Below are 13,326 nucleotides of genomic sequence, written 5' to 3'. Positions count from 1 at the left end.
CTAATTTGAAACCGGAAGTTCGATTAGCTGTACGTAGTTCACAGATTTGCCACGTAGCCAAGATGAAGTTGCCGGACAATAGACATACTTAGAAATTATTTCTTATTAGTTTCATCATTTATTTTCATTGAAGTATCCATCTGGTATAGTTTGACCAGTCAATTCTTTCGATCTTCTAACATTTTGAAATTCAAGAATATATTTATTCGCAAAAAATACAATGAACTTTAAATGTCTTTTAAATTTCTATTTATTAACAATTACGAGCAACATGAAATACGTAATTTTCACATATTTTCTGACTTTTACATTATGATAGATTATTTTGTTGAAAATTTCAGGATATCTGCCCGAAGTCTATGATATTGTAACCAATAAGGTGGTCAAGAATGGACATGATGATCAATTATATTACACAAATATTTACTTGAATGAAGAGCTAAGGGAAAAGCTGAAAATCAATTTGGATCATAAGTCACAAATTTTCCAAAACTTAAATGGCGCATACGGTAAGAAATTTATTATTGTCTTTTCATATTTATTTGTTAGTCTTTGATAATCATGACCTACATTCTACTGTCATGTATTTTTTAAATTACTGTATACTGTTGGACTTCCTAGTTCTTAATCAGAAGCAGTTTATCTTCCAAGATGTGTTAGTTTGGCATAGTACAGTCAGTCATGCTTAAGTGTAACAATATGTCTGTTGAAATGGTAAAACTTTTAAGTGTTTCAAACTTTGGTTTCTAAGGGACAACTATTTCTTTTTATTTTATGTGCGATACTCATTATCATCAGTGATAATTTTTGGCAATCTTTTCCTTGTCTGCAATTGCTATAAACAGGCATGGAGTGTTGAGGTCAAAATAGTCTCTAAGGTATCCAAACCAGGACGTTCTTCTTCTAGCAGGGACCTCACTTACTCCTTTTTGGGTGAAGTATGCTTAGCTACATCAATTTGCAGCAACTGATACCAGATGAAAAAGTCTCTTCGGAAAGTTCTTTTTGGGGCGCACTTAGTTAAACTTTGAAGGCAGATTGACACTGGTTGCAATCATGCGTGTTTAAACTTGGTTAATGGTGTCTAACACATTATAGTGCTGTATATTATTGTATGAAGGATTGGAGGATATATATATGTATGTGAAAGAGTGGAGTGATTTTTAATTATTTAGATGGTTATGATGTGTATGCTACACCACAGAATTCGTTACATACAGTACTCTCTCAGTAATCCGCCGCTCGATTATCCGACAACTACTATAATCCACCGTTTTTTTTCTAGTTAAAATCACAAAATCATGTTCTATAATTCACCGGTATTCATATGTAAAATTCAGTAGTCCGTCGCATGCTTATACCAGCTGTCCGCTGTTGTATTTAACGTAGCTGAGGCATGGGACAACCTACCGGGACGAGCAATAATTTAATCGTGAAAAAAGCTGTGGCCCTCCATGAATCAGGATGATGAAAACTGGGATCCGAAAGACTTAGTTCCATTAGAAGAATTGATTCAGAGGGCGACTGAAAACTCAGAGCTAAAGCGAAATGTTTTAGAAGAATGGATAGCAGAAAGTTCTGAAGAGTATGCGCTGCTTTTGACTGAAGACGAGCTTATAAATACATTGAGAGGCTTGGATTCTGAGGATGAAGGCAATAATTGTCAACTGACTGCAGCTCATACAGTCAAATCAGAAGATGCACTGGCTGGAACTGACGCAATACGATTAATTAATGGGCAGAGGAAAATAATGCAACTATCAACACATTCATCATGTTGCATAGATTACGAGATGACACAATCCTACAACAATATTCAGAAAAAAACAAACACTGAACAAGTAGTTGTGTTAAGTGATTTAATGTTTTATGTATGTAGTTAATAAACTTAGTTTATAATTAATACATATGTATAATTTAATACATAATCGATTTTGATCATAAGAAAAATCGTAAGTTGCTAGGTAGTACAAATTTCTCAATGAAAACTATTTTTACAAAATATCTGTCTTAATTTTTACAATATTTTGTATTTATGCACTATAATCCGCCGTTTTCCCTAATTGGACACTTGTCTGGTTTTTGGGGTGGCGGATTACTGAGAGAGTACTGTATAACCGATAATGAAATATAGATAAAGGGAGTTCGTAATGTTATGTATATTTTATTTCCAGGATTATTTTTACCATTTCTTTTAGACTATGATTTCTTCAAAATTCAGAAAGCAATAAAGTAAAATATTCATAGGTATACGTAATTTAATTGTAAACTCAAATTATTCAAAATTCTCAAGGAAGCGCTCATTTGAATCCATATGTGCATGCAATTTTTTTGCCATGTGAACATATTGTTGTATGTATCTAATTATGTTATATTAATTTTGGTGTTTGTTTTCTTTACAGGTGAAGTAGAATTACATGTGAATGATAGTATAGTCTACCCGTACATAAACAACGTTCAATATGATGTCCAACCTCTGATACTCCACGGGAACGGGCCATCGAAAGCAGTATTCAACTCATTAACTAGTTATTTAGCAAATGCTTGGTCTCCTACTCGTGGTTGTGAAGTCTGCAAAGAAAGAAATATCATTCTAAACGTATGTATCAAAAAATGTTAATATTATTCTCTGATTATACAATTTTCTTTTTCTTCCACTATATGCTAGAGTAGGATTTGGTCTTATCCATGAATTCTCTCCGTGTTCTGACCTTCACTATTGACATTGGATCAGTTGGTGTGCCATATCTGTCCTTCATTTGACAGAAATAAAACATCTCTTGGCACAGTTGGATGCGGACACTGGCTTTTCCCAAACCTGAACCCAGCCACTTCAATACTCGACAGCACAATAATCATTATGTTGCTATTTTTATTTATAGTAACTTTTCCATATTTATTACATACCAACGGGTCTATTCTTAACAATTATTACTTTAGCATGTTTCCGTTATTTTCATTGGTCCAAATTAAAACGCAAGGCATTCCATAAACAAAACAGTTATCGGCGGTTATCTCCAATTCGTAATACTGCAAAAATTTAGGTTGGTAGACATCTCCGTCAAATTCGGGTACATTCGTGCTGCCAGTTACGGCCGAACCCAAGAGGATAAAGCCGAACACAAGAATTTTGTATTGACATGTCGAACATATCAACATAATTTACATTTTTATTAGTCATGTCATTGCGATTGCAGCACGAATGTAAATTGCAATAAAACAAATATTATGTTACTACTAATTCTCAATATGTAATTGACGCACTCTGTCTCGTTCTCAAAGTTAACACGGCTAAGAGAGGGGCTGTTAAAAGATTGCACTTTTTGACAGTTCAAACGGTTAACTTATTTACATAATTAACCGCCAGAATACGTAAAGTGATAAATGTGTTATATTTATTACAATTAGCTCTTTTTGAATGTTGAGTGATACGTTAGAATAAGCCTGAAAGACCGGTTTCGTCTCACGACAATATCAATTAAATTAATCATGTCATTCCACCAAAAAATAACAGTAAAAAAGATTAATAATAGGTGTTACTTGGGTTACCTCATTGAAAAATGACTGACAGACAAAATTTTATTGTCTCCTAGCAGACAAAATTATTTTTAGCTAATTATATTTTCCATCACATCATTATGGTTGAAAAAGAAGACAGCTGAGGATACTAGTATGTGGCTTACGAGTACATATATCACAACATTGAATATTTTATTGATCATGATATACCTATCTTTGGTTGGGCTTATACAATATGTTTAAAGCTGAATAATTATATTAGGATCAGTGGAAATATCCGAAAAATCGTGACTCACAGACTATAATTATTGTAACTAATTGATTTTTAACTTTTATAATGTATTCTAAACTCACTGAGAATTAATTATCTATTGATATCTTATCCTCTCCGGCATTCATAGAAAACGTCACGCAACCCCCCTCCCTATAGCCTGGACCTAGCAGCAAGTGATTATCATCTCTTTCCTGCGTTGAAGTCACACCCGGGTGGGACGAATTTCAGGACCGAGAGTTCTATGACATGGGTATACAAAAAATGCTACACCGCATGCAAAAATGCATCGATCGCAATGGGGATTATGTAGAAAAATAAACGTGTTTTTCTTTGTGAAAAAAATGGGTGACCTTATTTTACAGACAACACTAGTTAGTACCTTGATGGATAAAGAACATTTGTCTGTATAAATTTTTTATCCACTGTAAGGAGAATATTATACAAATTTATATTTCTATGGCTGTTATTTTTATTTTCAGGAGGAGAATCTTCCCAGTATTTTAGTGGCAGTATTCATTGAACAGCCAACACCATTCATCGAAGAGTTTTTCCTAAAACTGGCGGCGCTTAATTACCCAAAAAATAAAATTCACCTCTTCCTAACCAACAAAGCAGAGTACCACAAGGATAGTGTTAAAGAATTTATTGCCAAATATGAGAAAGAATACGTCAGTGTCAAACAAATTCAACCGAGTGATGACGTGGAAGAAGGAGCCGCAAGGAATTTTGTTTTGTATGTAATAATATGTATCTTTATATTATGTATTTCAAATAATCTCAAGTCAACCACTGTAGTTATACGGCGACACATTTAAGAAAGGGATCGCTAGTCTGGAGAACTCAAAAACGCTCGCGATACTTTGACAATAGTTTTTTTTTTGTCATATCTGCCTCTCAGCTGGGGCATATGTACACTACACGGTGCCTCCAAAAATTACAGTCGCTAGCCAGTCTTCTTGCAGCGTTACAATACTTACATAACGATAATAGTGCCACCGCAACGCCACTCTCTTTCTTAAGTGTGTAATAAGTAATTTAGCATGTGGCCAATCTAGTATTAAATCCAGCTGGATTACATTTTGTTCATTCATTATTATTTCTTATGGTGGCACCATCCATGTCCGAAACACAGGGTACTTATTTAAATGTTTTCAGTCCCATTACTCTTTTCTTCTGCAATTAAATTTTATTTTTCTCAAGTGTTGTTATACAATATAAACAAATAAATAAGTGAACGCTTGGTTGAACTACTGTTGAATCCGAATGTAACATCCCATATTTTGTGACAATACAGTAATGCGACATTAATAGTGACAGAGCGAACAATCAATTTTGGGTATTTACGATGTTGAAAGTTATTTAAATATTTTATGAATGATATTCTAGGGATCACTGCACACGGAAGAACTGTGACTACCTCTTCGTTGTGGACTCTATCGTTCAACTAGATCATCCAGGAACTTTGAGATTCTTACTGGAGAGTAATTTACCGGTGGTTGCTCCGATTATGACAAGGCCTGGAAAGGCTTGGTCCAATTTCTGGGGTGCTCTTACTCCTGAAGGTTTCTATGCTAGATCTGTCGACTACATGGACATTGTGCATCTTAGCAGAAGGTCAGTAATTTTTTTATTCTTTTCAACACTGCCATTAAAATTGATGGAAATACACCAAAGCTATTTTCACAGTTTCCCCATAAGATAGTTGCTTGAATCGGATTGTAATTCATTGTCACGATGATCATTTGATTGGCCACAAACTAACAGTCTTTCACTCGATATTTCACTGATGGGTGCATTTCTTTCTGGTGCACTATTCGCCACCATTATCAGCCAAGTGCTTCTAATGACACCAACCCACCGACAGAGTAGTGTGTTAAGTTCAATACGGTTACTTTTGCGCATTGTGGTAATGTGCCCAAATGCACATCATCATTAAATAGGAGAAAATTCTAGAATAGTATAGTAGCTCACTGACAGTTATTATTTTTTTTTATGGTAAAACGATAAATGAGGTGTAAACACTTTTTTAAACTTTCCATGCTACTTACGGTAAGGGTGTTATTTCAGAAGAAAATTATCAATACCACCGGTATCATATTGATACATTTTTGATATCCCTTGTTAACGAATTATTAATTTATTAGGATTATAAGTTATACACATATTTATTTTTTAGAAAAATTCATGTGTTTTTATAGAATAAATTGACACTACATTAAAACTATGAATTATTCAATACTTAATAAACTAATGATATATATAAAGATAAAATAATTTCTAATAATAAGATGGGATCCTTTAACGAACTAATATTTAATTTTATAACATTTTTTATTATTTTTAGATACGTGTTGATTAATTTAATCACTTAAAATTAAAAATTGTCTCAAATAGCAATGTATTTTCAAGCAGTATTTTTCCGTTAGGCGCCTCTGGTAGGCGGAGTATTCACCTGAAATGCAAGGGCGTAAGTGCACCTCAAGAGTTATGTCATTTTAAATTATTTATGAGCGCTAATAATTGTATATTATCAAAATTATTGTATAAATATTATTTTCCGTGATGTCATAACTTAATTTAGAGTCATAAGATGCCTATGATTATTTTATTTGTGAGCATTAATTATACGCTATCATATAACTTAGAGTAGGTAAAATCATAATATGTCTACCTATATATTATTATGGTACATGTGATGATTATTATAATCATTTAGGTGATCCAACTATTATCAATTTTTAATAATAATTAAATGTTGTATGTATTCAGTAGGTGTGTACCAATAAGTTTCATTAATTTTAAATGATATTTTTTCAATTCTCATTATTCTCTAGATTGGCAAATTATAAATCAATTATTGGTTATTTAGTGACTATAATATTATTATGTAATAAATGTATATTACCCACCATCTCCGCCGCAAGACTGAGCATATAGACTTCCATAGTAGTGTAGATGTTTACAATTATTGGTTGTTAGCTATTCGTTCAATCCATTGAGTCCGTGTGCTGGATCCTAACAGACTGATTGAAAAAAAAAATTGTCCAACTAGTCGACAACTCGTACGTAAAAGGTTGGTACTGTGTTTTTGGCTATTGCCTTTTATTAAATAATTTTAAAGATAATGCAACAATGCAAAAAAATATATCAATCAATTTAAAAACTACAATTCCAGCATTAAAAATTAGCATTGTAGTGTCATTAAAATTAATTAAAATCGTACAACTGAAAATTACCATTTTGAAGTTCTTACCTTAAATGTAGGGGGTGTTGTAGTATACTCGTAGACAATGTACAATTATTTTGTTGTTTACTTCATATTCAAAATGTAATATCGGTAATGGTGAATACATTTTTAAAATACTTGTTAGAACATCTCACAAAACCATAGCACAACAACGAAGTAAAACCGCCGTCAATATAATATAAAGCGACAGTGTGAAAAGACACCTTTACTTGAGCACATGCTTCACGGAGTGATGATCACTCCGTGGAGAAATTCACCTATGTAATCTTCGATCTAGCTAACGCGTGCACCAGCATTGCTGTGCATGACGTGTAGTTGTTGGTATTAGAATCACAAAAACATTTCATGTTCTCTCTACTCTGATAATATGAGCGAAACAGAATGAGTCGTCTCTCCATACGGAGTTATTATATTTCACAAATGTGTCAAAATTAAAGTATTTTTCTAATTCTTTTGTCTCAATAACCAACCAAAATAATGTGTCATATTTAATTACCTAGGTATTTCAATTAAGCCTCAAAAAAGAGCGTATTGTGATAACGTTAGTTTTCGGTTAATCAGTCAGTACAAATGCCAAGCTACATATTTGTCTATATACCAGCAAAAATCATTATTTAATCTTGACAACACACAAAAATTTTGAGAGTGGTGATGCACAGTACGAATCATGTGATTTTTTAAATGTGGTGTCGAATTTGATCACTATTATCGCAAAACAAAGATTTCAGGATAACACTACTTTTCCCTAAAAAGGCTCAATTTATACTTAACTATAAGATGCTTATTTATCTTGTTACTGAAAAAAGGTAATGTTAATATTTCAAGCCTTATCAAACGTTTCTCAACCAATTAAAAGCCATAAAAAATAAAAGACTTTTATTATGTAATACAAAGATCTTCGGAAAATTTTATTATTCCATCACACCACAATATAATACAAAATACATTGTAGCTAATTTTTTAAAACCATTATAGATTTAATAATCATTTAAAAAAAAGTATTGGTAATCTTTTTTTAGTAGGTATATGTTTTTTTTTTTAAAATTATTTTTGATACAAGATTCATAATATATTTGTTACATTGGTGCTTTGGGATAACATATTATTATTTGTCTTATAAATCTTGACTATTTTAAATAATATTTTATTTACATAGACACGTTGTTAGACTAATCAAATGCAATAGAGAAATCTGTTTTGAATGAGCGTCTGTCGATAGAGTACATATTGTCCGCTGTACATTCGTAAACTCCCGCGTCCATTTGAGTCGCTGGGTCTATTTCAATTTTGGATTTCACCTTGTCTTTCCCCATTCGCCATTCGTGCACCTAAGGGAGACGACAGTTGTGTGAAAAAAATCATTTTTACCCAACGTTTAAAATTCATTTGGCAGAGTAAATTATATTTTTTTTGTAGTAAACATACAATTTTTTCCAATTAATATCTTTCATTTAATCATTTGTATACTTAAAAACAAGTTTAAATTGGGCTGTAAATTACAAATTAGAGTATGGAATTGTGCAAATTTCAAATATATATCATGTTTCAAAAGGATATAACAGACGTTTTGGCGAATATAAGTTATGTATGGGAGTTAGGTTATTTAGAATATCATCTTTGGTGTCCCAAAAGTGAAAACTGATTCTGCAATTAAGTTATTTTAAATTACTCTCCTGTAAACTTATAAATTGTCTCTTACGCCCTTTTGGTTTAGCAACCTCGATATATTGACAACATCTGTTTAATACATCATAATAATATTGTTGGTTTCAATAGAAAATTAATCAGAATAGGTAAATGAAAAAAAATAGCAAATAAGGCAAATTTGTGAGAAAAAACACAAACGTAAATATATCCAAAGATCGCTACGCTATTATGCTTTAATAACATTTATTTTACGCTTGCAAACAAACAATAAACTAAGTAGATATAAAAATAAAGAAATCAAATCAAAACGCTTAAAATTGCAACAAACAAGCAACGTTTAAAATAAATCGCGCATTAAAAAAGAAATACTCATTTGAGTGAAATCAATAAGCAATTATTTTCATTATAATATTATACTTACGTGCAAATAGAGATGTGAGAATATTTCGGTTCCGTCCTTAAACCACGTGATATGTGGACGTGGTGACCCTCTCGCCACGCACAAGAATGCAATTTTGTGACCAAGCACGTATTCATAGTCAAAATGTGACGCCAGTAAAATTTTAGCTCCCTGAAATATATTTTTGATACACAAAGAATATCCGTAAGGGGAATGATACATATCAATATAAAATCAGCGCAGCCAATTGTGTTGATTTACATTTGTGATAAGGAAACAATACATATATATATATATCACTATTAGCCGAACAAAACTTCTTGCTCCTTGGACAGTACAGTTCATATAATACAGTGGCTATATAATTGCGTTGGTTGAGTGTAGTTTTGAAGCCATTAGATTTTACTGATTGACGTTTATTTAAAGCATCACCTTTCTACTTCCCTTCACTTTCGAAAAGGGTGAGAAGTGGAGAGCATTTCTTTATTATGTTTTATATAATTTTATGTGATTCGAATTTTACATTTGTAATAATATCCTACACAATTAATAAATACATGACAATTAAAATAGGGCTCTTAATAGTATTTTAATTAATTGCTTACGTTATTGTTATTGTAGTATTGGTCGGAATCTGTATCCCTATATTTTCCTGTAATTGGCAATCCAATTTGTACCTGTAATAAAAAAAGCGACTTATTTATTACATAATTGAACCATAATATCATTGTAAGTTTAAAACCAAAATAAAATTATTATTGTGTCTTCATTATGACTATTTAATTTCAAACTTCCAATATCTTGTTAACTATGAAAATTATGGGCGTTGGTTAACAGATTTACTTTAAAAAATGACAGATTATTTTGACTGTAATTCACCTTTGTTGAATATAATAAATAACTATTAATAAATAAGTAATTAAATCACCACTAAATGTGGTTTGATTGAATGGATTATTGGCCATTTTTAAATAAAATATTTTTCTACTCACCCTCGACTTAGTTTTACTAATCTTTCTGCCTCTTCTTCCCACCACTGGGTTGTCTAATATTAGCAGCATTCCAAATATAATAACAATTGCTGTTATCCGCATTTCCTGCAATTTCATCATGATTTAATTTTGTTAAAATATCCCTTTATTATAAACTGTTTCTTTTATTCAAAAATAATTAATTGGTGGGACAGTAATCGCAGCAAAAAACAGTTAATAATTCAAATCAATATACTCACTAAAATTTGTTAAAATAATTTTATATCGAAAGATTTAAGCTTATCAATTCCTTGAATATTATTATTCTTTCTATTACACTTTTTTAAAATGAGCTTCTTCTCACTGTTGGATTAATTAGTAATTCCACGGTATTGTGAGATTTTTCGGCACAATTTGAAAAAAAAATGGTTTATTTCATTTGTTTACACGCGTCCGCGAAAGTCGACATTAGCGTGATGTAATTATCAATGCCATACACTATCTCAACTGAGTCGAGAAAATTATATAGCCAGACATTGAGGCTTGTTCAAATATGTTTTGATTGAAGCTCGGTCTGCCTCTGAATAATAAATGGGAACCATCCGTTGTGCTGGGTTGTGCTAGCGGCATTTCACTAACTAGACCATTCATTAAACACATATGACAGGATGGCCGGATCATTGATTAACTCTATCTAAACAGTGAGATGAAATTGAAACATCGCACACTGCTCACATTGTTTCAGAGATGGGGACATTGTTTACCATTGATGCGTACCTATCCACATAATCAGATTACATTTTTCATTTATATTCTGATAGGTAGTTAAATTTAGTAATAATTTAATTGTTCACACTTCTTTTACAGATTTATATTTGAAATCAAGACTAGTTTCATTGGTTAAAATATTTTCAAAAGATTTAAAACTATAAATCATAACTAACAATCCAGTTTTCTACTGTATGCATCTTCCGGCTTTTGTATAAATATGCTGAATAAACAGTAGAATTAAATTTTTTTTATCAGTTGTTCACATATTGCTGTAATAAATATGGCTCCTGAATGAAATGAATCTGTATGAAAGTGTGCAATTTATTTTGGTGCCGTCATCTATTGAACTTGCAGTACTCCTTCCTATCCTGGGCTAGTCGTATCAGATTCCCAGCGCTTCAGACATTGAGCTACATACAAGAGAATCTCTTTCTATCTACGCTTATGCTGCCCTCTATCCTCCCCTGCATTATGAGTTGGGGTAAAAAATATGACCGAAGTATGCAAGTTTTCTGCGGTTGATGTAAGCTATAAGTTATCTTGTCTTATTTACTTATTTTAAATCTACTCATTTTTTTATTGTCAGTTTTTTTAACATCTCTTTTTCTTAATATCATAGTAAACCGTTGATCATATAGAAGTCCGAATAATCGAAAATCCGGATAATCGAGGTTCTACTGTATCATCATGATACTATTACTGATCAGTTATATTATCTAAACTGGTGAAAAGCTAAATTACCATAATCGTTTCTAGGAGAAGCATATTAACAGACATTTTATGAGAAATAGTTGTTAAGTCATTCGCTTAATCCATTGGCTCATTGCACTGAACCAAGCACATGAAACATATGAAGATAACATGCATGTTTATTTACCCAGCCACTTGATAAATCTTGTGACCGACGGCTTTATATACGGTGTCTCTACCAACTCAGCCACTTATATTATGTATTGTATCAACGTATCATGGCTGTGATTTTATGGTGTATAGTATAAAAGATAGAAGCGGGGGTTGGTGCAATAGATATATACCTGCCTGATGCCTGACTGATTTAAAAATATCTGTGAATGAAATGTAAGCAATAAATTGTATTGTCATCATAGGACTACACAATAACCGAAGTAAAATTTTTTTTAATGTATAACTACTTTAATTCAACTATTGTTTACGTTCAATGATACATCATGTCTATCCCCATTATTCGAATAATGTAGTGTTTCCCAATCTGTAGTATGCCAAAAACTTACGGTTATATGTAAATTGTACATAAAATATTTCACCGTGGTACAGTTCGCCGTGAGAGATGACCGTATACTATACGGTCTCCAATTTTATTAGATTCAATATGAACATTAATTCAATTTTCATAGTTGATTTTGGCAAAATTCATGAATTCAAGAATGAAAACCTAACCTTCTCTAACCTAACAAATAATCAAGTATATCAATCATTTTCAAAATTTGTTTGCTGCTGGTGTCCTGTAAAGTGTAAACCGACAAGAACCGTGTTTTATTTAGAAATGAATTTTATGTCAGTACTATATGATCCAAAGAGGTTGGACGGTCTTTAATATACGGTCGTATATTTCCGATAAACATTTCACAGTGAAGTGTGATACGGCGAACTGCATACGTACAAGTTTCTGGACACGGACTTTGGAATTTTGGTATACGATACTAATTATGTATATTAAGGCAAGAATACTATAAGTTTGCGTACTATGCCTTTTTTTTAACTGTGTCCGATCTTAATAAGATCATATGGGCCTCCATAGAGTGGAGGTTTGTATTAACAGAATTTTGTTTTTCCGAGAATTGGATGTTGGCCACTTGCTCGACCTAAAAGGTCCATACTCTGACTCAAACACAAATTGAAAAACAATGTGTGTATATGCCAGATCCAGGATTCGCACCTGGGACCCACGGCGTTGTAAGTCGATGCTTAAGTCGCTTGACCACCATGGGCAGAATTTAAAAAAGCAAAGGTAAATATGAAGACATTTCATTGACAGGAGAAAAAAATCTTGTAATGATAACGTAAGGAAAATTTATTGAAACCTAAAAAGGGGAAAAACAATGATATTGAAAAAAATCTTCTTTGATACAGTGCATAAACATATGAAAATAAGGCAAAAAGGACCTCTGGGATTTCTTTCTTCTATACCAAAATGACACTTATGTCAAATTGGAACTTGTTTCAGTGATTTTTATCGTAAAGCCGTAGAAGGTTCTATCTAATTCTTAAGTGGTCTTAGATCTGACTGAAGGAAAAAGTTTTTTTTTGTCAACAGTGCAATACACTGGCAAAATCTATGCTTACAAAGGGGTACTAGTATGTTGTAAGTTTGGGAAACATTGAATAATGTCATAACATCTTTCATTGACATTGTGATGCGAACTAAATGATATAATAAAACTTTTGTGATAATCGCTCTCTTCTTTATTGGGACCTCATAACTGAGGATCATGACTAATGATTTGGCTGTCTGATGCCC

General features: G+C 32.2%; 2 protein-coding genes across 3 annotated transcripts in view; one reads left to right on the top strand and one right to left on the bottom strand.

Moving 5' to 3' along the window:
• The window catches only part of Plod (procollagen lysyl hydroxylase), a 72,987-nt gene that overhangs the window by 35,674 nt on the left and 23,987 nt on the right, over nucleotides 1–13,326 (top strand). For both annotated transcript variants that reach the window (XM_085944537.1, XM_085944546.1), the window contains exons 4-7: nucleotides 342–509; nucleotides 2,403–2,599; nucleotides 4,273–4,526; nucleotides 5,180–5,407. In XM_085944537.1, coding sequence (XP_085800663.1) covers nucleotides 342–509; nucleotides 2,403–2,599; nucleotides 4,273–4,526; nucleotides 5,180–5,407 — 847 coding nt within the window. The remainder of the gene's footprint in view (nucleotides 1–341; nucleotides 510–2,402; nucleotides 2,600–4,272; nucleotides 4,527–5,179; nucleotides 5,408–13,326) is intronic.
• LOC147079819 (immunoglobulin domain-containing protein oig-4-like) lies at nucleotides 7,903–10,644 on the bottom strand. The gene is made up of 5 exons (XM_085944556.1): nucleotides 10,319–10,644; nucleotides 10,080–10,184; nucleotides 9,693–9,764; nucleotides 9,109–9,258; nucleotides 7,903–8,368 (listed from the first exon to the last, which is right to left on the bottom strand). The coding sequence occupies exons 2-5, from the start codon at nucleotides 10,179–10,181 to the stop codon at nucleotides 8,210–8,212; spliced, it is 483 nt and encodes a 160-aa protein (XP_085800682.1). The 5' UTR covers nucleotides 10,182–10,184; nucleotides 10,319–10,644; the 3' UTR covers nucleotides 7,903–8,209.

Source organism: Rhyacophila brunnea, unplaced genomic scaffold, assembly GCF_057557595.1.
Source record: "Rhyacophila brunnea isolate RB1 unplaced genomic scaffold, BYU_Rbru_1.0 scaffold_1, whole genome shotgun sequence".
NCBI classification, from domain to species: Eukaryota; Metazoa; Arthropoda; class Insecta; order Trichoptera; family Rhyacophilidae; genus Rhyacophila; species Rhyacophila brunnea.
Note: the sequence above shows the minus strand (reverse complement) of the source record. Positions and strands in the feature narration are given on the sequence as shown.